We start from the raw sequence: 22,736 nt of genomic DNA on the forward strand, positions 1-22,736 counted from the left end.
TGTAATCCCAGCACTTTGGGAGGCCAAGACGGGCGGATCACGAGGTCAGGAGTTCGAGATCATCCTGGCTCACACGGTGAAACCCCGTCTCTACTAAAAATACAAAAAAATTAGCCGGGCGTGGTGGCGGGCGCTGTAGTCCCAGCTACTCCGGAGGCTGAGGCAGGAGAATGGCACGAACCCGGGAGGTGGAGCTTGCAGTGAGCCGAGATCGCGCCACTGCACTCCAGCCTGGGCGACAGAGCGAGAGTCCGTCTCAAAAAAACAAAAACAAAAAAAAAGGCCTATGATGCATCAACAAGTAACAATGTAATAAAGATTAAGAGGCGGGGCAGATAAATGCTGCGGAGGAAAGTAAGGCAGAGCCTGGGGCTGGTGGGAATGGATGGAGCGCAGGGTTTTCTGTTGCATGAAACGGGGGTCTGAGGAAGTCTAACTGACGACTGGGCATTTGAAAACCCGAAGGAGTGAGGGGGCAAGCCCCAAAGAGGTCTTGAGAAAAAGGGCTTCAGACAATAATGCTGCCAGAGCAAGCCAGGCGGGGAGCTTGGAAAGTTCCAGAAGCAGCAAGGAAGCCAGGTAGCCGCAGCGGAGTAGGGGAGGGGGAGGAGATGAGGTCAGGGAACCCAGGCAGGTGCAGGAGGGGGTTTGCGGGTGGAGCTTGCGTGCTTGGAAAGTTCCAGAAGCAGCAAGGAAGCCAGGTAGCCGCAGCGGAGTAGGGGAGGGGGAGGAGATGAGGTCAGGGAACCCAGGCAGGTGCAGGAAGGGGTTTGCGGGTGGAGCTTGCGTGCTTGGAAAGTTCCAGAAGCAGCAAGGAAGCCAGGTAGCCGCAGCGGAGTAGGGGAGGGGGAGGAGATGAGGTCAGGGAACCCAGGCAGGTGCAGGAGGTGGTTTGCGGGTGCAGCTTGTGTGAGGAGAGCTTTTGGATCGTCCTCCGTGAGTTGGGCGCCATGGCTGCCTTCTGGGCAGAGTGCAGGGTCTGCCTTAAATGTTGTGGGGGTGTCTGTTCACAACAAAGGCATAAGTTGGGAGCGACTGAGCCACTCCAGGAGGAGGTGTGGGCCCATGGCGTGTTGGAGGTGGAGCCACAGGGCCTGTCCATAGGGTGGAAGCCGTGTGGGTGACAGAGAGAAACCGGGGCTCACGGCCTGGGCAGCAGGACAGGTGGAGTCGTCCTCGCCTGTGCTGGGGACTCTGTGGGAGCAGCAGGCTTCCCAGCACGTGTTGGACCCCGGCGTCTCCGGCTGCACCGAGTGGTCAGGACATTGAGGCCGGGTCAGGGAGCGTGAGATACAGGGACGAGCGGGCCCAGGGCTGAGCCCAGCGGTGTCCGGGTGGGCGGTGGCGTTGAGATGGGAATTGGGAATCGCACCGGTGGTCTCAGGAGGATGGAAAACCCAAGCAGCAGCTGGACCAGGACCGAGGCAAAGGGACCGCAGTTTAACAGAAAACCCAAAACGAGAGCGAGAAAATGGCCAGAAACCCGTGCGAGTGAGACGTCCATGAGCCTTCCCGGCAAAACCCCAAATAAGGGAGAAGGGGCAGTCGCGGCGGGGGCCGGGGTTCCCTGAAATCCCCTTCGTTTCCAGAATCCCTAAAGATTATTCCGCCCCCCGAGTAGGAAACCCAAGCTCCGCCGAGCGCGGCGGGTCTGTGCCTTCGCTTCGCTTCCAGCCTCTCGCTTCCTTCTGACCCGACCCCGAGTTCTTTCTCCGGACGGTGTCGAGAACCCGGGCGCCGGCTTGGGCTGGGGTCTCGCTGGCATCGGAGCCCCCCCGCCCCCGAGCCCTCAGGCAACAGCGAGGCGAGGACCCAGGTGGAGGCGGCCGGGGGCGCGCGGGCGGAGGGAGGAGGCGCGGGAGGGAATCCCCGGCCCGCGGGCCCCACCCACAGCCGCCCCGGGACGCAGCTCGGGGTCCAGGCTCGAGCTTTGCTCACTCAGGGCGCTTCGTGCAGGGAACGCCAGGCCCCCGGACGCGACCCGCACGGCCCCTGCCAGCGGGGACCGAGGGGAGCCGGGGCTGCAGCCGCGAGTCCACGTCCCGCCCCCGGGCCCGGCCCAGCGACCGCCCCCGCCGCCCAGCGACCGCCCGGGCCCTCGGGGCGGGGACCGCGGACCTTCCTGGTGGCGCGGCAGCCGGGCGGCTCCTGCTTCCTCCCGGCCCTGGCGTGGAGCAGAGGGACGCAGGTTCCCACGCTGGCGCCCGGCGACCGGGTGGGGCTGCGGTGAGTCCCAGAGGCCCCCGCCCCGCAGCTCCCGACCGCCCCGGCCCGTCCCCCCAGCCCCCGCCGCTCCAGCCCCCAGTCGCCCCATCCTCCCTACCCCACCCCCGCCTGCCCCAGTCGCCTACACCCCCGAGACCCCCACCCGCCCGGCGCCCCGGCAGCCCCAGACTCCCTCCCCCATCCCGCCCAGCGCCCCCCTCACCCTCCACACACACCCGCCCCCGCCCCCCCGCCCCCGCTTGCCACCAACAGACGCAGGTCCCGACCACAGAGGGTGGGGGCAAGACCGGGGTTGTGGGGGGGTGCGTTTGGAAAGCAGGGTTAGGACTGGAATTCTAAGGTACCAGGTGGGAGAGACACACTCGGGGGCTCTGCTGGGTTCCTGGAGATCAACCTTTGGGGTCTGAGCCCCTCTGAGAGTTGAGCTCCTTTCCTGGGAGGCCCCGTCTAGGAGGGGCCTCAGGAAAATCGGGGCTGCCCAGCTGGTTCGGCACCTCCCCCCAGTTCTGAGGGAGGCTTCAGGGGATTACAGACGGTCTCAAGAGGGAGGCCCAGCCAGTCCCGCGGCCCCTGACACCCCATCAGGCCGCTCAGGCCCAGCAGCTCCATGGAGGACGCCGGCGAGGACCCCACCACGTTTGCTGCCCACTCTCTGCCCAGTGACCCCCGTCTCTTGGCCACTGTGACCAACGCATACCTGGGCACACGAGTGTTTCACGACACGCTGCACGTGAGCGGCGTGTACAATGGGGCTGGCGGGGACACGCACCGGGCCATGCTGCCCAGCCCCCTCAACGTCCGGCTGGAGGCCCCTGCAGGGATGGGGGAGCAGCTGACCGAGACCTTTGCCCTGGACACCAACACAGGTAGCGCCACCTGGCCTGCCTCACCCCTGCCCCAGGCATTGTTCCAGGTCGGTGGGGCAACGGCAGCATCGAATCCCACCAGCACCTCCTGAGTTTACACAGGAAGTCTCACTAAGACAGGAGGCCCCAGAGGCCCGCAGGGTCCCCCCTTCCCTCCGCCTGGAGGCCTCCTGTGCAGCTGTAGCGGGAACAAGCAGCCGAGGGCCCAGAGGGACCCGCCTCATTGTGGGGAGAGGCAGCGGTCGGGTGGTCGGCTCCTGCCCCAGAGAGGCCATAGCTTGGCAACCCACCTGCCTTCGCTTCTGCCTCCCCAGGCTCCTTTCTTCACACCCTGGAGGGCCCCCGCTTCCGGGCCTCCCAGTGCATCTATGCGCATCGCACGCTGCCCCACGTGCTGGCTTTCCGAGTGTCCATCGCCCGCCTGGCCCCGGGGAGCGGGCCCATCACGCTGCTCCTGCGGTCAGCCTTCTCCCCAGAAAGCCCAGACCTGGACCTGCATCAGGGTCCTGACTTCCAGGGAGCCCGGTAAGGAGGGGGCTGGATTTGCAGCCAGGGAGTCCAGGGAGGGAGCTCATCCCTGAGGCATGGCCACGCTCTCACAGGTACCTGTATGGCCACACTCTTACCCCTGAGCAGCCCGGGGGGCCACAGCAAGAGGTACACATGCTGTGGACACCAGCACCCCCAGATCTGACCCTTGGAGAAGGTGAGGAGGCTAGGACGTGGGACTTCCTGACGGCGGTGGGCGGCAGCCAGGCTGAGGCTCAGGCCTGCCTCACTGAAGCCCTGCAGCTGCAGGCCAGGGGAGCTCTGTACACGGCTCACGCACAGGCCTGGGCCCAACTCTGGGTAGAATGTGGCTTGGACGTGGTGGGGCCCCTGCCGCTGCGCCAGGCCCTGCGTGGCTCCCTCTACTACCTGCTCAGTGCCCTGCCCCAGCCCAAGGCCCCAGGATACATCTGCCATGGCCTCAGTCCTGGGGGCCTCTCCAATGGGAGCCGTGAGGAATGCTACTGGGGCCACGTCTTCTGGGACCAGGTGAGCACTGTACACCCAGCACCAGCCACACAGCAGGCGACACGTGGAGGTCCACGGTCTCTGCCCTCCCTGGGACCAGGGCTATGGTTGGGGAAGCACAGGGACTGTGGCAAAAGGGAAGAGGCCTGGAAGGTGTGCAGGAGTTTGGTAGAGGAGTGATCTAGGTGAAGGGAATGGAAGGTGCAGAGACCAGAGCTGAGAGGGCCTGAGGCACTTTCCAGAGCATGGGGAGGGGCCTCCACCAAGGCGAGAAGGGCTGCAGGTCCAGATTGTTTGTAGACAGTAGTGTGGCGCTTGGAGTTTACCTGAGGGCCAGTAGAGCTCCAGGGACCTATCAGGACGGGGACCTGTGGGGACTGGGAAGGCCTGTGGGGCTGCGTGGAGCCCGGTACTGGAGGCCGACGGGGGTGACGGGGACACTGAGGGCACAGAGTGGAGGGGCATGATGGCTGCTGGGCGTGGAGGTGTCGAGAGTGACTGTGCTGGGGCTGCTCCATCGTTGTCTGAGCCTCCCGGTGCTGCCACTGTGGCCGTTTCTTTGATGAGGCTCTCAGAGGCCGAGTCATTCACTGCCGGCCTGAAGCTGCCCATGCGCATATTCGGGCTGGAGCCTCTGAGGCCACACAAACGCCGGCTGGGGAGGTGAAGTGTGGGGCTGAGCACCAGAACTCCAGGAGCGTCTGGGCTGGAGACAGAACTGGGTGGGCAGGTGGGGAGGGCCTGCAGATCTGAGTGGGCAGCAGAGGAGGAACCCAGAAGACGCCAGCGATGGAGCTCTGCCGGGGCGGAATGTGGCCAGGAGGGGCGGGAGCGGTGACGGCCTGTCTGGCACTAGAACGAGGGACCGTGCTTTCAGGACCTCTGGATGTTCCCGAATATCCTGATGTTCCACCCAGAAGCCGCCAGGGCCATCCTGGAGTACCGCATCCGCACGCTGGACGGGGCCCTGGAGAACGCCCAGAACCTGGGCTACCAGGTGAGGGGACCTGGGGCACTGGCGCATAGGGCCCTGCAGGGCCTGCGGCCCCCACACCCCTCCCAGGCCTGTATCCCTCTCCCCAGGCCCCCTCTGGACAAAGCTGGGACATCCTAGATTCCCCACCCTGCGGCTTGTGGGGCCTCAGCAGTGCCCTGCAGCCCGCACCTGAGAGAGAGGAGGTGGGAACTGCAGCGGGCTGGGACCCTGCTTTGGCCCAGGACCCCCTGGGGTGCCCTTGCTGCCCTGCACCAGGGTCAGCACTCGGTGAGAACTGGGCAGAAGCCACCTGGCCCCGTGAGGACGTGCAGTGGGCCTTCTAGCAGTAGCACCCACCAGGGTACCTGGCGCAGGCCGTGCCCCCGCTCCTCCAGGGCGAGGGCATGGGAAAGTTGGGGGGCCACTGCTCCCCTCCAACAAGGTCAAGTCTGCCCCCCTCCCAACCCCTCAGGGAGCCAAGTTTGCCTGGGAGAGTGCAGACTCCGGCCTAGAGGTTTGCCCTGAGGACATTTACGGAGTCCAGGAGGTCCACGTCAATGGGGCCGTGGTGTTGGCCTTCGAGCTGTACTACCATACCACCCAGGTGAGGTGCTACGTGCCCACCATTCCTGCAAGTGTGGCCAGGCAGCTGGTGTAGCCCCCACTCCTCGTGGCTTCCTGTTTGGGGCCGGTCCTGGGAAGCTGGCTGAGGACAGGTGTCTCAGTGCCAGGCCTTGCTTCTGGGCACAGACAGGCCACTGGGAATGAGAGTGACTGGGGCCCTGGCCTCTGTGCCGCCTCCTGCTCCCCAGGACCTGCAGCTATTTCGAGAGGCTGGTGGCTGGGACGTGGTCAGGGCTGTGGCCGAGTTTTGGTGCAGTCGTGTTGAGTGGAGCCCCAGGGAGGAGAAGTACCACCTGAGGGGTGAGGGCCATGGTGGGGAGGGGCTCGGGGAGGAAGGGTGGATGCTCCCAGACTCAGCAGATGATTTTCAGACACCTCACGTGTGCCAGCCCCACGCTGACCACCGGCGTGGAGGGAAGGCCTCTGAGACTCTGCACTGAGCACCATCTTGGACTTGTGTGTCCAGGAGTCATGTCCCCCGACGAGTACCATTCAGGGGTCAACAACTCTGTGTACACCAACGTCCTGGTCCAGAACAGGTCAGACACAAGATCCCCTCACCTCACCCCACCCGCGCCCCAGCTGGAGACCTGCCCCGGTGCCCCCACTAGGCAGGCAGCAGCTGGAAGTGTAGGGGTTGCAGCCTCCCCCACCTACCTCCACCTCCAGCCTGCGCTTTGCTGCTGCCCTGGCCCAGGACCTGGGTCTGCCCATCCCCAGCCAGTGGCTGGCGGTGGCTAACAAGATCAAGGTACCCTTTGACGTGGAGCAGAACTTCCACCCGGAGTTCGACGGGTATGAGCCTGGTGAGTGGACCCCTTCAAGGGCTCCTCCCCTGCCGTCGAGACCCTCGAGTCTGTCCTGGAACACCTCCCAGTCAGCGGCACCTCCCTGTAGGAGAGGTGGTGAAGCAGGCAGACGTCGTGCTCCTGGGATACCCAGTCCCCTTCTCCCTGAGTCCTGATGTTCGCAGGAAAAATCTGGAGATTTACGAGGCTGTGACGTCCCCCCAGGGCCCCGCCATGACCTGGGTGAGCACCCTGGGGCTGTGGAGTTCCTACCCCATTGGCCTCAGTCTTCTCTGCCCACGCAGTGGGCGTCACCCCTGTGTGTCCTCTTACCTCTGACCCCAGAGCATGTTTGCTGTGGGCTGGATGGAGCTGAAGGACGCAGTGCGGGCCCGGGGCCTCCTGGACAGGAGCTTTGCCAACATGGCTGAACCCTTCAAGGTCAGCCTGGCCACACCTGCCTCCCACTGGGCCCCTTGTGGTGGGAGTGGAGCCCAGCCTCAGAGCAGGCACAGCAGGGTGCACCCCTGGAGCTTCCTGCCGGATCTTGGGACAGCAGCCCAGAGAGGACGGTGTCCTGGGGGTCCTGGTGTCAGCTGCCCTTGCCCCTGCAGGTGTGGACGGAGAATGCAGACGGGTCAGGCGCTGTGAACTTCCTGACAGGCATGGGGGGCTTCCTGCAGGCGGTGGTCTTCGGGTGCACGGGGTTCAGGTAAGTGCAGAGCCTGGCAGAGGGCAGCCCATGCCCCCACCTGCCACCTCACAAACCTCTCCTCCCACAGGGTCACCCGAGCGGGTGTGACCTTTGACCCTGTGTGTCTGTCGGGGATCTCCAGAGTGAGCATCTCCGGCATCTTCTACCAGGGGAACAAGCTCAACTTCTCTTTTTCCGAGGACTCCGTGACCGTGGAGGTCACAGCTCGAGCAGGGTCCTGGGCTCCTCACCTGGAGGCTGAGCTGTGGCCATCCCAGTCCCGGCTCTCCCTGTTGCCAGGTAGAACAGCCCCCAACAGCCCAGGTGCCTGCGACCCCAAGCTGTCCCTCACCCCCAGACTGCCCTCTCACCCCCAGGCTGCCTCTCTCCCTGCAGGACACAAGGTCTCCTTTCCCCGCTCGGCTGGCCGGATACAAATGTCACCCCCGAAGCTGCCTGGAAGTTCCAGCTCCGAGTTCCCTGGGAGGACTTTTTCAGATGTTAGGGACCCGCTCCAGAGCCCCCTCTGGGTCACCCTGGGTTCCTCCAGCCCCACCGAGTCACTCACTGTGGACCCTGCCTCTGAATAATCAGGAACGGTGGCTTCAGAGACGTCTCTTGGGCCTTCCCTCTGGCCACGTCTGCACCCACCCCTCCTGGGCACCCTCCTAGCCTGCCATCCCTCACCTGCAGCCAGGCTCTCAGGGAAGGTCCATGCTGCTTGGCCTGAGTTCAGGGCTTTCTGCCTGTAGCCTGGACTCCCGTGGACCCCCGTGGGCAGGTGGCTTCCCCATGGCATCCCCACGCCGCCTCTGCCTGCCCCTGTGGACTGATGCTATCGCGCACCGTCCCACGGCCCCACCCCGAGCTCCTGAAGCCGGGGTCTGAGCCTGCATCACCTCTGGCCTCTCATCCCCCACTCTCCTGAGAGCCAGGGTCTGAGCCTGCATCACCTCTGGCCTCTCATCCCTGAGCCTGCATCACCTCTGGCCTCTCATCCCTGAGCCTGCATCACCTCTGGCCTCTCATCCCTGAGCCTGCATCACCTCTGGCCTCTCATCCCTGAGCCTGCATCACCTCTGGCCTCTCATCCCTGAGCCTGCATCACCTCTGGCCTCTCATCCCCCACTCTCCTGAGAGCCAGGGTCACAGCGGCCGGCCACTCTGCTGAGAAGGCAGAGAGGCAGGCACAGGCCTCAGCGTGGACAGCAGGGATAAGGGGCACGAAGGACGGGGACTCGGCCTCTTCAGAATTCCTCAGGACTCTCAGGTGCAGCTTTGCCAAAAAGGAACTTTTCATGTCATGCAGTTGAGGGGACTTAGTCTCAATCCCAGGCTCCTCTTGACTCTGGGCAGCTTTAATCAGGTTGGGCAGCCTCTGCTACAGCGTGGGGTGGGATGGCTCTCTTCCCTCAGCCACGCCGCTTGTGAGGACAGAGGTGGGGGAGTGGGAAGTGGGAAGTCACCAGAGAACAGGAGAGGGATTTGAGGGCGAGACCCCAGCGCTCTCCACGGACCAGCCAGAGGGACTGGAGCCAGGTGTGCATGGGTTCAAGGCCCTGGCCCTGCCCAGCCTCTGTCTTGGGAGCTCAGCCCCAGGGTTCGGTCGTCAGCAGTTTCCCAAGAACAAGATGTGATGGCATCTGCTGCTGAAACCCTGATGAGGACCAGGCCCCCTGCACCGCTGTCAGCCTGAGGAATTAAAGCTTTGGTGCTGGGAAGAACATTATTCTTCTGAGGAGACGCTGTGCTTCCTTCTGAAGTGAGGGCCACGCCCCGGGTCCCATTTCTCCTTTCACTTGGGTCGGGAAGCACAGGAAGTTTGAGGCTCGCGCCCAGGAACATGGCTCCCCTCGCGTCTGCATCTCCCTCCTGCTCTGGTGTTGCCGCTGCACCCTGTCTGTCCTCGGAGGACAGCAGAGGTTTGGATGGAGACTCAGGGAGGGAGGGAAGGAGGCAAGGACACCTGTGGAAACATCTTTCAGGCAGCTCTAGGGTCTGGGGGCCAGGATGCCTGGGTCTCCCAAGGCCTGTCTGCTGTCTCTGCCACCCTCAGCGGCTGCCAGAAGCAGCGTGTGGGGGAGGCATGTGCTGCAGCACACCCGCGGCCGAGACCAGCACTCAGAGGTCGGCTCCCCTGACAGGAACCGTGTAGGGTGCAGAAGGCTGAGACCTGTGGACACCGCGTGTCTTATGGCAGCTTGCTTGCTGGGGCTCATGGCCACAGTGGAGAGGGGCTGTGGGTCAGGGGGCAGCCCGGCATGCAGTCCAGTGCCGGGCAGGAGTCTCGCAGAATGCAGCATGACGCCTCCACGTGGCTCCCCTGGCCCCTACAGGCTCCCTCAGCTGCAGAGCTGGGTCCCATCCGATGCTGTCGCTGGGCAGCGAGAGGCAGAGGCAGGTTCCCCGAGGGAAGCATGGGCCCCTTCTCCCTGCCACGGTTGCCCCAGCAGGAGTTCATCTTTGCAGCCCCAGAGCCAGGGTGATGTGGGCACAGGTGTCAGGTCAGGGTGGTCAGTAGCCTTGCACCTGCAGGAGAGATATGGCCTGAAGCCTGCTGCACGTGCGTGCCACACGCGTGTGGGGCCACCTCTGCACATCCTGAGGTGACCCTTTTGGGGGGGTCATGATGGTCAGTGCACGTGTGCCGGCAGGGCTGGTCAGGGTTCATCGCCTGCCCAGGAGCCTGAGCCTGAGGCAGGGAGGTGCTGGTGACCGTTCCCCCAAGGTGGCTCACCCACAGCACCGGGAATGGACCAGGTCGTCCCTGCCCCTCAGTAAGCCTGGGGACTGGCAGACCGTCTCTTCTCTGGGGACACGTATCCAGCCACACATGGGCTGACCCCCTCCCAGTCTCTGCACCCGACACAGTTTGATCCCTTCTCAGGCCAATCCTGAGGCTCAGGGCTGGCACACTGTCTCTATCCCAAGGCAAGCACAGGTGGGCACACTGCCCTTGTCCTTGGTCCACCGTGGGACTGGTCCTGTCTGTCTCCAGCGCCCAGCATGGCCTCCACACACCTCTGCCTCCGGGGCTGGCTGGGCCTGCCCTCAGAGTCCCTGCCACGCCAGCCGTTGGCTGCAGGCATATCACAGATAGGGGGTGCTGCCCAGGGCTCCGAGTAGACCAAAAGATTCCTGCCCACAGCCCAGGAAGAGCAGGCAACGGCGATTCCCCGGGAAGGGAAGGGCCCCGGAGTGGGGTGCTCAGAACCCTGGGCCACTCTGCTGTTAACCACCACCTCCCGGCAATGGCTGGCCTCAGCGAGGCCCCAGGGCCTCCCTGCAGCCTCACAGTGTGCATGTCCCTGACCCTATCCCATCACCAGGCTGTGGTGGGTGTGTGGGGAGGCTGTGGTACACAACGCAGGTAAAATAATATGAGAACATGCACCCAGCACCAGGGGACTCAGAGAATGTTGCACACATGCCCATTTTCTGCCTTTCTGGATATAGTTTGGTTGGGGTGTGTGTGTGTGTGTGTGTGAGAGAGAGAAAAAGGGAAGCTGCTATCCTTCCCACATGTGTATGTGTGTGTGTCCGGCCCCACCCATGGGATCGTCCCCGCCCTGCCTTTCCAGCCACCCTCACTGGCCCAGGAGGGAGGGAAACCACCGTGGGGACTGGGATTTCTCAGAATTAAGGGGGCACACAGGGTCATGGGGACAGACGGAAGGAGGTGTACACTAGACCGCAGATGGAGCCCACGCACAGGCACGGACTCTCACGCAGACTTTGAGCACGCACACACATGCGCACAGAGAGATGGGGTGGACACACGTGGGGTTGGGACGCACCCATGATGTTCTGGAGCACAGGCCGCTAAACCACAGAGCAGCAGAGATCAAAGGCCTGGGCTCTCAAACTTAGTCTAAAATACTCTGGGCCTCCGCCCCGTAAGCCACAGGCCGCCCAGTGGCTGAGAGAAGGGGACAGTTGGGGCCAAGCAGGGCTGCTGAGCTGCGGGGGGCGCTCCCGCCACTGACTCTGGGGGCTGGCCCTGTGGCATTTGGCTTTGGTGGTCCCTAGGGCAGCTCCTTCCCCCACGCTAGGCAGGAAAGAGGCCAGGAGGCACTTTCTGGAATCAGGCACTTTTAATCGTGGAACCGAGGGGCCTGGAGTGTGAGGAGGGAGGGGCAGGATCGGGGGCAGAGTTAGGGCCCGGGAACTCTCAGGGTAGGGTGAAGACCCTGGGGTCTGACTGGTTCAGCCTTAGGTGCCCATGTTGGGGCTGGAGGGCCCCAGGATCAGGATGGGGCAGGGATGGAGGCCCCACAGAAGGAGGGCCAGGCTCCGGGGAGTCAGTATTGGGCCCCAGGGGCAGCAGCCTGGGGTCAGTGTCCTGGGGCTAGTGCCCCAGATCAGGACCCAGCCTGTCAGTCATAGTCCGCGTCATCAAACTTGGTGCTGAAGAAGGCGGCAGAGTCCTTGGCCAGCCGGGCCAGGTGCAGGGCACCAGTCACCACCAGCCCCAGGAGCAGCAGTGGCGGCACCAGCGTCCACATCGCGGCCAGGATGTTGTAGCACTTGGCTTTGGAGCCAAAACGCCGGGCCGCTTCCAGGTCACCAACCACCTTCTGATCTCGGGCCTGCAGAGAGACCAGACCACAGGGCCAGATCTCTATGTGTCCTCGGGGCCTGGGGGCCCTTCCCCACCCCCACCCTGGGCACCTGGAAGGCCCCTACTGCACCCAAAATCTGGATGGAGGGGTGTGGCCTGAGGAGATACTCCTTGGGGCCCCAGCTATGGACCCAGGGGCCATCCCAGGCCAGTGTCAGCCTATCAGAGCTCTCTATGGGTGAGGGTCCCCCAGGGTGCTGAGACACCCCCCACCCTGCCAGCCAGGAGCTGAAGTCAAAGGGACCTCTGTTCCAGAAGCCCACAGCATGTGAACCCCCTCTTGATTGCAGAGACCTCTGTGGGTGCCTCCCAATGGCCTCTGTGCTCTTGGATGGGCCAGACCCCCTTAAGAAGAGGCCCCATGTTTAACAGAGAAGCCCCCCGGCCTTGCCTTCGTGAGGAGCTCTTTCCCGGCCATACTGATAGCGGTGCCCACAGAGCCCCTCACGGACAAGCAGAGCCCCCCGCCGCCCCCAGCACGGCAAGGACCCCCCACGGAGCTCCCCATCCCTCCCCCCTTCCCCCCACCTTGATGGAGTAGTGGAGCCTCCCCCGCAACCTCGGTAGGGCCCCTGCCCACCTTGATGGAGTAGGCCAGCGCCAGGAAGCCGAGGCAACACAGGTTCAGGTAGAGGGTGCTGAACACCGACCAGATCAGGTGGTCTCGAGGCGGGGGGTGTGGGGCCCCCAGCGTGAGGGCTGTGTGGGCACCGGCCTTGCTGGGCGTGGGGGCCCGGGGGTCCTCGCGGGGATACGCCGTGTCCATGGGTTCCAGCGCCGTCTCTTCCACACTCAGACTGGTGCTGGGAGGGTGGGCACCCGCTCACTTATAGCCCTGTCGCCCTCCCGGCCCAGCCCCTCAACGCTATATATAACACAAATTACAGCCTGCAGGCCGAGGGTGCGGCCCGCCCCTTAGCCCCCACCCCAGGGAGCCCCTGTCCGAGGCTGCCTTGGACCACCCAGCAGGGTCCCTCCTGACAGACATCCCATCAGGGAGCCCCCTGCTTGGAAGGCTACGGCCAGGCAGTGGCAGAGACCCCCACCCATCCCCCCACCCCCATCAAAGGCTGCTGGCCAAGTGGGCAGTGGGCAGACCACTGGCCAGAGCCCCCTCCCTCCAGGCCAAGAAGAGTTGGCGGTGCCGCCTCAGGGCCATGGGCCTCATAATTCAGGGATGTACAGGAGCCCCCTCCTCAGAACCAGAGCTGCTGAAACTGCAGCCTCTTCATTCTCAGAACTCAACTCTGCCCCTAACACTCTCAGAGCACCAGCGCCAGGCCCTAGGAGCGCAGGCATCCCTGCAAGGGGGACAGGGAGGGCGGCTGTCGGAGGGCGCGCGAGAGAAGGAGAGAACCACGTGGGGGGAAAGCCAGGGGGTGCAGCCTGTTAGGAGCCGGCAGGGGGACCCCTAGGGACCAGCAACAGCTGTTAACACTGGTGTCGGGATGCAGGGAGCCTGTAGGCGCCTGTGGTGGACACTCCCCTCAGCCTCCTCGGCTGCCCTCCCTGATCCCAGAATGTCTGTGGTGAGTGGTCCTGTTTAGGGCTCAAGGTCCGCCCCAGTCTTGTCTCTGGCTGTAGATGCCTGTGTGTGCTGACGACCCACATTTATGTCTTCAGCCCAGACTTCCCCCCAAAGACATTGGCTTGGTCCCCAGCTCTGGACACACACACGCAACTCCTGCTCTGTGGACCTCTACCCACAATAGACCCTGGATCCTCCCTCCCAACCTCCTCTGCCAAGCCTTCCCCCGAGCAGTGGTGGCAACTGCACCGGGCCAGAAGGCTCAGCTTCCCCGTCTCCCAGTCGGCCACACTCCCGAGTGCCCAGGACCGAGCTGCCGTCCCTCCTCCAGGACGCACACTCACCACCTGCAGGGGATGGTTGGGTGGGGGGTTCCTTGCTGCTGTGCTTGAGCCTGTGAACCCCAAATATCTGAGACAGGTCTCGGTTAATTTAGATTATTTTGCCAAGATTGAGGATGTGCCTGTGACAGCCTCTGGAGCTCCTGAGGATCTGTACCCAAGGTGGTCGGAGCACAGTATGGTTTTATACATTCTAGGGACACAGGAGACATCAGTCAACATACGTAAGATGAACATTGGTTCAGTCTGGAAAGGCAGGACAATGCAAAGCAAGGCAGGGAAGACTCGAAGTGGGGAGGCGCTTCCCGGTCGCAGGTAGATAAGAGACAAAGGTTGCATTCTTTTGAGTTTCTGACTTGCTTCTCCAAAGGAGGCAACCAGATATGCATTCACCTCAGTTAGCAGAGGGGTGACTTTTTTTCTTTTGTTTTTTGTTTTTTTTTTTTTTTTTGTGAGACAGAGTCTCACTCTGTCGCCCAGGCTGGAGTGCAGTGGCGTGATTTTGGCTCACAGCAACCTCCACCTCCCGGGTTCAAGCGATTCTCCTGCCTCAGCCTCCCGAGCCGCTGGCACTACGGGCTCCCGCCACCACGCCCGGCTAGTTTTTGTATTTGCAGTCGAGACGGGGTTTCACCATGTTGGTCAGGATGAAAAAAGCTAACTCTGTAAAGTATTTAAAGAGGTTTGTCCTGCGCCAAATATGACTGACCACGGCTCATGATACAGCCTCCAGAGTTCCAGCAAACGTGCCAAAGGTGGCTGGGCTACAGCTTGGTTTTATACATTGTAGGGAGACAGAAGTTGCAGGCAAAGACATAGATCAATACAAGTGTCAACGAAAAGAGTCCAACTCTGTGAAATATTTGAAGAGATTTATTCTGAGCCAAATATGAGTGACCATGGCCTGTGGTGCGGCCCTCAGGAGGTCCTGAGAACATATACCCAAGGGGTTCAGGGCGCAGCTTGGTTTTATACATTTTAGGGACACATGAGGCATCAATCAAATACATTTAAGACATACATTGGTTTGGTCCAGAAAGGCGGGACAACACAAAGCTGGGGGTGGCGGGGGGGTGGGGGGGGTGGGGGGGTGGGGGGAGGGGCAGCGGTGTTCCAGGCTATAGGTGAATTTAAACATTTTCTTGTTGACAATTGGTTGAGTTTGTCTAAAGACTTGGGATTGGTAGAAAAGGAGTGTTCAGGTTAAGATCAAGATTGTGGCCGGGTGCGGTGGCTCATGCCTGTAATCCCAGCACTTTGGGAGGCCAAGGCGGGCGGATCACAAGGTCAGGAGTTCGAGACCACCCTGACCAACATGGAGAAGCCCCGTCTGTACTAAAAATACAAAATTAGCCAGGCGTGGTGGCGCATGCCTGTAATCCCAGCTACTCAGGAGGCTGAGGCATGAGAATCACTTGAACCCAGGAGGCAGAGGTTGCGGTGAGCCGAGATCGCGCCATTGCACTCCAGCCTGGGCAACAAGAGCAAAACTCCATCTCAAAAAAAAAAAAAAGAAAGAAAAAGGGCTGGGCGTGGTGGCTCACACCTGTAATCCCAGCACTTTGAGAGGCCAAGGCGGGCGAATCATGAGGTCAGGAGTTCGTGACCACCCTGACCAACATGGTGAAACCCCATCTCTACTAAAAATACAAAAATTAGCCAGGCGTGGTGGTGGGTGCCTGAAATTCCAGCTACTCAGGAGGCTGAGGCAGGAGAATCGCTTGAACCCGGGAGGCGGAGGTTGCAGTGAGCCAAGATCAGATCGTGCCATTGCACTCCAGCCTGGGTGACAAAGCAAGAGACTCCGTCTCAAAAAAATAAATAAAAAATAAAGATTGTGGAGACCAAAGTTCTTTTGAAGTCTTATAGTGGCTGCCCTTAGAGACAATAGGTGACCAATTTCCTATTCAGATCTTAATTAATCTCTTCAGGATTGGGAGGGTCTGGAAGAAAAAGATCTGGCTATGTTAACTGAGATTCTTTACAGATGCAAATTTTCCCCCACAAAGAACAGCTTTGCAGGGGCCATTTCAAAATATGGCAAAGAAACATGTTTTTGGGGTGTTTTGATTTTCTTCCTTGTTTCATAATGTTATGCCAGAGTCAGGCTGGAAAGTAAGTCACGATATATAGGGTTAAATAAAACCCATCTGGTTGGCCGGGCATGGTGGCTCATGCCTGTAATCCCAGCACTTTGGGAGGCCGAGGCAGGCAGATCACCTGAGGTCAAGAGTTCGAGACCAGCCTGGCCAACGTGGTGAAACCTGTCTCTGCTGAAAATACAAAAACAAAACAAACAAACAAAAAACAAAACTCATCTGATGAGAATTTACCATTTGTAGGTAAATTCCCCAGATCCCTTTGACAGGAACTTGGGCAAGATAAAAAAGTCAGAGTTTAGTCCTCACGAGTAAGGTGTACATTGCTTCTGCCAGGAAAGGCAAGACATCTCAAAGGGGTGTGGTCACAGGTCATAGTAATACCAGTGGGCTTGGGGAAGTCCCCATTTGCCAGTGGAACCTGGACCTCCACGGGTGTCCAGGCTCTTGGCACGAGAAGAAAATTCAAGGACGAGACCGAAAATAGTGAAAGTAGGGAGATTTGTTGAAAAGTGAAGGCCAGGCGCGGTGGCTCGCGCCTGTAATCCCAGCACTTTGGGAGGCTGAGGCGGGTGTATCACCTGAGGTCAGGAGTTCGAGATCAGCCTGGCCAACATGGCGAAACCCTGTCTCTACTAAAAATGCAAAAATTAGCTGGGCGCGGTGGTGCGTGCCTGTGATCCCAGCTAATCGGGAGGCTGAGGCAGGAGAATCACTTGAACCGGGTAGGCAGAAGTTGCAGTGAGATGAGATCGCACCACTGCACTCCAGTCTGGGCGACAGAGCAAGGCTCCCTCTCAAAAAAAAAAGAAAGAAAAAAAAGAGAAGTGAAAAGTACACACTCAAGAAAGGGCCGTGTGGCCGGAGACTCGAGAGAGTCACTTGCAAGGGGTTTGGGTGGGGGTTCCATCTTTCAGGGTTTCTTTCACCAAGGGGGGGAGTATCATGAAGATTCTTGCAAGAAGGTGACGATTTCTCAGAACTGAGGTGCCTTGCATTTTTTTTTTCAAGACAACATAGAGGGTCTTTATTGGATAGCAGCTGAGAGACCATGCCTCAGTCCTCTTGAGGGACGCCTTTCCCCCTGGCGTACCACTTCTTTCCCACGTTTCCCTTCTCTGCAGGCTACAGCTTGATGCAAAAGAAAGGGATCGTCCTACAGGTCCTTATACACAACCTTTGAGGGCACAGTTTGGAGGTGGAGTGGCAGAGGACATTTGTAAAAGTGGGACAGCAAAGTTTCACTGTAGCCCACGAGGAAGTAGAACTTGCGGGCAGGCAAGTGCCTCAGGACCAGGGCACAGATCTCCAACCGGTTAGCCCAGCACTGTAAAACCAGCTGGTCAGCCAGGCAGCCCGGGAAGGTACCCCACATGAACTTGCGACGGAAAGCATCCTCCACCGCTCGCTCCGCCGCATGGTCCTCCCCACCGGGGTTCCCCGTGTGAGCGACCTCTGGCCCTCATGGCGGGCGACGAAGTGCGGCGCGTGTGCGTCCTCATAGGTCGCCGGCTTGTCCCCCTGGCCTCGGCGGACTCGGGCCGCCCGTTCTTGTTACAGACCGCGGAGGTGTGCAGGGCCCGCCCCGCGCAAGGCAGCTCTCGGCCCCAGGACAGCACCTGGGGCCCCCGCCACCCGCCGCACACGGAGGCCGCCATCTTGGGCCGAGCGCCCGCCATGTTTACAGCAAATGTGTGTGTTCCTGGAACTGCCGCGGTGCGGGTGGGTGTGGGCTGAGTATGTTCACGTGAGGAGGTCCTGGGGGACGCTTAGGTCACATTCAGCGCCGTGGTGGCTCTGGTCTGTCTTAGCCAGCTTGGCCCACACTGCTTTTGAAGGTCTCATCGGCCCCTCGCTTCTGCAGCAACTTCAACAGTCTCTTTTGCTAGTCACGTGAGGCTGCTGCTTAGAATGTTCTGTTCTCCCGCAGCCGCTCCATATTATTCTGTCTCATTTTGTGGATTTAAAGATTTTCTGATGGGCAGCTGGCTTAAAGAGTTCAGCTTTGGGGCCGGGCGCGGTGGCTCACGCCTGTAATCCCAGCACTTTGGGAGGCCGAGGCGGGCGGATCACAAGGTCAGGAGATCGAGACCATCCTGGTTAACACGGTGAAACCCCGTCTCTACTAAAAATACAAAAAATTAGCAGGACTTGGTGGCGGGCGCCTGTAGTCCCAGCTACTCGGGATGCTGAGGCAGGAGAATGGCGTGAGCCCGGGAGGTGGAGGTTGCAGTGAGCCGAGATCGCGCCACTGCAGTCCGGCCTGGTTGACAGAGCGAGACTCCGTTTCCAAAAAAAAAAAAAAAAAAAAAAAAAAGTTCAGCTTTGCCTAAAGAGTTGGTTAGTCGAAAGAAATTCTTGAGTTTACATAACCGGGGCTGTGGAAGCCAAGGGGCTTGTTATGCAGATGAGGCCTCCAGGTGGCAGGCTGGAGACAAGGATGATAAAAAAATCTCTCTTTTCCACGCTTAAAAAGGGCTCTTAGTTAAATGTCTGTTCTATAGGAAAAGACCTAGAAAGGGAAGGAGATTCTCTCCAGAATGCAAATTTCCCTAATAAGAGACAGTTGTGCAAGGCCATTTCAAAATATGCCAAATAAATATATTTTGAGGCTGGGCATGGTGGCTCACACCAGCACTTTGGGAGGATGAGGCAGGTGGATCACTTGAGCCCAGGAGCTGGAGACCAGTCTGGGCAATGCAGTAAGGCCCCGTCTCAAAAATAAAAATACATATATTTTGGGGGTAAATAATTTTTATTTCCTTCAGAGCCTGCTATTTGTTGTGAAAGGAAAATAAATATTGGGACCCCGAAATCACTGAACCAAAAGGAGACGTCAAGCTGGGAACTGCTTAGGGACACCTGCCTCCCGTTCTACTCCTAAAAACGGCTGCTGCCGAAACAAAAAAGCTACATACCTCCCTCACAGTTTGTCCACAGGGAATTTCCTTGTGGACAAAAGACAGATAAAACTCAAACTTACCCTTTTGCTCGCTGAGATAATGCATACCTGATTGCTTCCTTTGCAAAGGCTAGTCAGAAACTCAAAACAATGTGATCCTTTGTCTCTTCTCAACCTATGACCTGGAAGCCCCCTCCCCACTTCGAGTTGTCCCGTCTTTCCAGACTGCACTAATGAGCGTCATGCATATATTGATGTCCATGTCTCCCTGAAATGTATAAAACCAGCTGTGCCCCGATCATCTTGCGCACCCTGTCAGGACCTCCTGAGGCTGTGTCACCCGCGCATCCTTAACCTTGGTCCTAAATCGACTGAGAACTTTCTCAGATATTTAGGGTTTACACTGTCATGTGACGCTGTACCACAGTCAGTTGGAATTTGGTACCTTATTGCTACGAAGAGTCTGTTTTGTCAGTACTATGAGCTCCATCTCAGTGTTAATGCTGGTCGGTTGTGCCTAAACTCCACAGGGAGGGGATATAAGTAGGCCTGTCCAACCTCCCTGTCCCTTCGAGGCTGTGAATTCAGTTTTTCAGGTTTGTTTGGGACCCCCTTGGCCAAGGGAGCTCCATTCAGTCATGGGGGCAGGGGAGGCTTAGATTTTTATTTTTGGTTTTCAGTCAGCACTCCAGTCCAGTCAGGAGGGCTTCAGACCACGAAGAGGGGAGGTGTCCCCATGGCAGAGCTAGACACAGATCCCAGGACATTCTGTGTGGGGGGGAGACATGGCCCAGAATAGAAGGCCTGTAGAGGCCTGGACATGGCTAAGCCCTTAGAGCTCACCCCAGCCAGCAGAAGGAGGAGGACTTAGGGTGTTCGACGTCGAGAAGCACTGTGAGTCGATGGTAGACACAGCCATTGTTAAAGTTAAATCTTAGGAATCTTAGAAATTATCAATAAAATTTATCTTATAGAGCCAAAGTCATCGTTACTCAAACACATCACTCTGCAGTTACACGGCTGCACGCTACCGTCATGTAAGCTCTGGAATACTGACGTGGACCTGACCACCCGCTGAGGTGAAAGGCTACAGCAGGGTGAGCAGCTGCCCATCTCTGTAAATTCCACCCTCAGCGATGTCCTCTGCGGAGTCTGGCCTGGTGGGAGAATAAGCCCAGGAAAATGGGCCCATGTAGCACATCAGGAATTAAACAGGTCGCAGGTCGCGGTGCACACAGGCCTGCAGGCCACGTTCCTGCCCCTGTGACCCACACTGCCCCCTCTGACAAGCTCAAGTGCACAGCATCAGCTCAGTTTGCTGCAATAGCCTCTGCCAAGGAAGGTCCAGGAAGAAACCCAGAGGCCACACAAGGTGTTTCCACAGGGAGGCTGTAACCTCAGGAGCTGCTCAGAGGCAACACCGGTTCATGGGAAAAACAGGCGGCAACTACAGGAAGCAGCTGGCACCCGTGTGAGGACCCAGGGAAGAGGCAGAGATGATCAGAACCTGGAAATCTGGAGGGTGCCCCAGGGACCAGCAAGCCAGAGCTCTGGGCAGCGTGGGTGCTGCTGGGCTGTGTGGAGCGGGTCTGGGAGCCGTCACCCAGGTGGGCCTCCAGGGGAAAGGACCATGGCTCCTAACTCCACCGTCCAGGTCTCTGCTATTGGCATCCCACAGCCCCCTCTTCTGTCAGTGCTCCCCAGAGTCCCCGTTCCTGGGCCTGGAGGGCTCCTTTGGGGTAGGCAACATTGGCCGCCAGCCCTCTGACCTGCACCGGGAGACACGGGGACCTTTAACCCCCAAACCCGCATGGAGCAGGACTGCAACCCCAGCAAAGGACAAGGGATGTCAGCAGATGAGGCCTGTGACAAGTGAGATGAGGGCTTTTTTTTTTTTTTGAGACGGAGTCTGGCTCTGTTGCCCAGGCTGGAGTGCAGTGGCACAACCTTGGCTCACTGCAAGCTCCGCCTCCCCGGTTCACGCCATTCTCCTACCTCAGCCTCCCAAGTAGCTGGGACTACAGGTGCCCGCCATCACACCCGGCTAATTTTTTTTTTGTATATTTAGTAGAGACGGGGTTTCACCGTGTTAGCCAGGATGGTCTCGATCTCCTGACCTCATGATCCACCCACCTCGGCCTCCCAAAGTGCTGGGATTCCAGGCGTGAGCCACGGCGCCCGGCAGAGGTGAGGGCTTTGGGGGAACGGTTGTGGGGCCTGGAGTGTGGAGGCATCAGCACAGGCCTGGCAGGAGCCCTGAACCGGGACAGTGAGGTCGTGCAGCTGCTGGCCTGGGGTATGGAGACTCCCAACACAGGGGAAGTCTCCAGGACCCCCACACCACTAACAAGATGAGACTTGTGCTCCCTTGGGCTCTAGAGAGGAAGCCCCTCTTAGCCCTCAGCCCCTCTTTCCTCCCTATCCTAAAGTAATTTGATCTCAGGAATTTGTTCTGCCCTCATCTGGCCCTGGCCAGCTCTGCATTTGACAAATGCCAGGAAGAGGAAACTGTTGAGAAAACGGAACTACTGGGGAAAGGGAGGGCTCACTGAGAACCATCCTGGTAACCTGATCACCGCTGGTCACCATGAACCACATTGTGCAAACCTTCTCTCCTGTCAACAGCAGCCAGCCCCCCAACTACGAGATGCTCAAGGCGGAGCAGGAGGTGGCTATGCTGGGGGCGCCCCACAACCCTGCTCCCCCGACGTCCACCGTGATCCACATCCACAGCGAGACCTCCGTGCCCGACCATGTCGTCTGGTCCCTGTTCAACACCCTCTTCATGAACACCTGCTGCCTGGGCTTCATAGCATTCGCCTACTCCGTGAAGGTGCGTATGGCCCTGGCGGAAATCCAGGGGGTGCCGGTGAGCCTGGGGCTCCACCTGCCCACATGCTGCCTGGGGTGGGGACTTGTGGGTCCCTGTGACTGTGAGTTTGTGTGCACGTCTGTCCCGTGTGTGCCCACGTCAGTAGCTTTGTCTGTGTGATCTGTGTGTGTGTGTGTGGCTTGGGGAATCTGCCCAGTGCAGGTCTAGGAGGAGGCTCCAGGAGGCTGGCTGGCTGGCTCAGAGTCTGTCCCCGGCTATCCACTAGCCCAGAGCAGTTCTCCCTATAGCCCAGTAAGAAATTACACCTTCACCTTCCAGACTGGCACCCAGGCTCTCCCAGAAAGTGAGAAGGGAACTCACAGGTGACTTCACCCCATGGTGGGGAGAACAGCCTGTGCTGGGGCCAAGGCAGAAGGAGGATGAGCCCCGAGGCTCCTGGAGAGTCTGAGCCCGGGTGAGGAAGGGGAGGAGGTGGTCCCTGATCTCAGGGCGGGGAGGAGACGGAGCCATAGCACGCGGCTCTCAGCTGGGGGATCCTGGTCCCCTCACCATCTCCTCTCCCCCAGTCTAGGGACAGGAAGATGGTTGGCGACGTGACCGGGGCCCAGGCCTATGCCTCCACCGCCAAGTGCCTGAACATCTGGGCCCTGATTTTGGGCATCTTCATGACCATTCTGCTCGTCATCATCCCAGTGTTGGTCGTCCAGGCCCAGCGATAGATCAGGAGGCATCATTGAGGCCAGGAGCTCTGCCCTTGACCTGTATCCCACTTACTCCACCTTCCATTCCTCGCCCTGTCCCCACAGCCAAGTCCTGCATCAGCCCTTTATCCTCACACGCTTTTCTACAATGGCATTCAATAAAGTGTATATGTTTCTGGTGCTGCTGCGACTTCACCTGGGGAGCGGTCCTGCTGGTTCTGAGATTAAATGTAATGCCAAACATTCTTGCCTTAGCCACACCAAAGAATTGGGTTTGGCGGCTGCCCGCGGCGAGTGATGGAGACACAGACCAAGAGAAGGAAAAAACTGTAGGTTTTATTGAGCAGAGTGACAGTACAAAGCTTACACAGCATGGAAGGGGTCCAGAGCGGGTAGCCACTGTTAGTTTTGGGTGATTGCCTTTTAATCTCTTTAAGGCGGGAAATACATGTGGTGGGAAGATGTTACCAGAGAGAAAAACAAAGGCAGTAAATAATTTTGTGACATGTCTTAGATTTTG

The 22,736-nt window shown here is 59.5% G+C and overlaps 3 protein-coding genes and 1 pseudogene across 5 annotated transcripts; 2 read left to right on the forward strand and 2 right to left on the reverse strand.

Moving 5' to 3' along the window:
* The first annotated feature begins 882 nt into the window (after positions 1-882).
* Positions 883-8,920, forward strand: PGGHG (protein-glucosylgalactosylhydroxylysine glucosidase). Of its 3 annotated transcripts, none has more exons than XM_019020486.4 (16): positions 883-1,491; positions 1,622-1,816; positions 1,957-2,226; positions 2,812-3,092; positions 3,407-3,617; positions 3,695-4,130; positions 4,987-5,106; positions 5,558-5,689; positions 5,898-6,009; positions 6,176-6,248; positions 6,379-6,515; positions 6,607-6,740; positions 6,843-6,938; positions 7,112-7,209; positions 7,334-7,491; positions 7,588-8,920. In XM_019020486.4, the coding sequence occupies exons 1-16, from the start codon at positions 1,472-1,474 to the stop codon at positions 7,779-7,781; spliced, it is 2,667 nt and encodes an 888-aa protein (XP_018876031.4). In that variant the 5' UTR covers positions 883-1,471; the 3' UTR covers positions 7,782-8,920. The 3 variants fall into 3 exon arrangements, with proteins under 3 accessions (XP_018876031.4, XP_055211662.2, XP_030862175.3); XM_031006315.3 differs by having other exon boundaries at positions 885-1,491; positions 7,280-7,491; XM_055355687.2 differs by lacking the exon at positions 5,898-6,009 and having other exon boundaries at positions 6,379-6,740; positions 7,280-7,491.
* A 2,272-nt stretch (positions 8,921-11,192) lies between these two features.
* Positions 11,193-13,146, reverse strand: IFITM5 (interferon induced transmembrane protein 5). Its single transcript, XM_063710782.1, has 2 exons — positions 12,393-13,146; positions 11,193-11,780 (listed from the first exon to the last, which is right to left on the reverse strand). The coding sequence occupies exons 1-2, from the start codon at positions 12,576-12,578 to the stop codon at positions 11,568-11,570; spliced, it is 399 nt and encodes a 132-aa protein (XP_063566852.1). The 5' UTR covers positions 12,579-13,146; the 3' UTR covers positions 11,193-11,567.
* A 3,790-nt stretch (positions 13,147-16,936) lies between these two features.
* On the reverse strand, positions 16,937-17,438 carry LOC101131517 (small ribosomal subunit protein uS3m-like; annotated as a pseudogene).
* A 3,731-nt stretch (positions 17,439-21,169) lies between these two features.
* IFITM2 (interferon induced transmembrane protein 2) lies at positions 21,170-22,396 on the forward strand. Its single transcript, XM_004050342.4, has 2 exons — positions 21,170-21,515; positions 22,082-22,396. The coding sequence occupies exons 1-2, from the start codon at positions 21,270-21,272 to the stop codon at positions 22,232-22,234; spliced, it is 399 nt and encodes a 132-aa protein (XP_004050390.1). The 5' UTR covers positions 21,170-21,269; the 3' UTR covers positions 22,235-22,396.
* The last annotated feature ends 340 nt before the right edge of the window (positions 22,397-22,736 follow it).

Source organism: Gorilla gorilla, chromosome 9 (assembly GCF_029281585.2).
Source record: "Gorilla gorilla gorilla isolate KB3781 chromosome 9, NHGRI_mGorGor1-v2.1_pri, whole genome shotgun sequence".
NCBI lineage: Eukaryota > Metazoa > Chordata > Mammalia > Primates > Hominidae > Gorilla > Gorilla gorilla.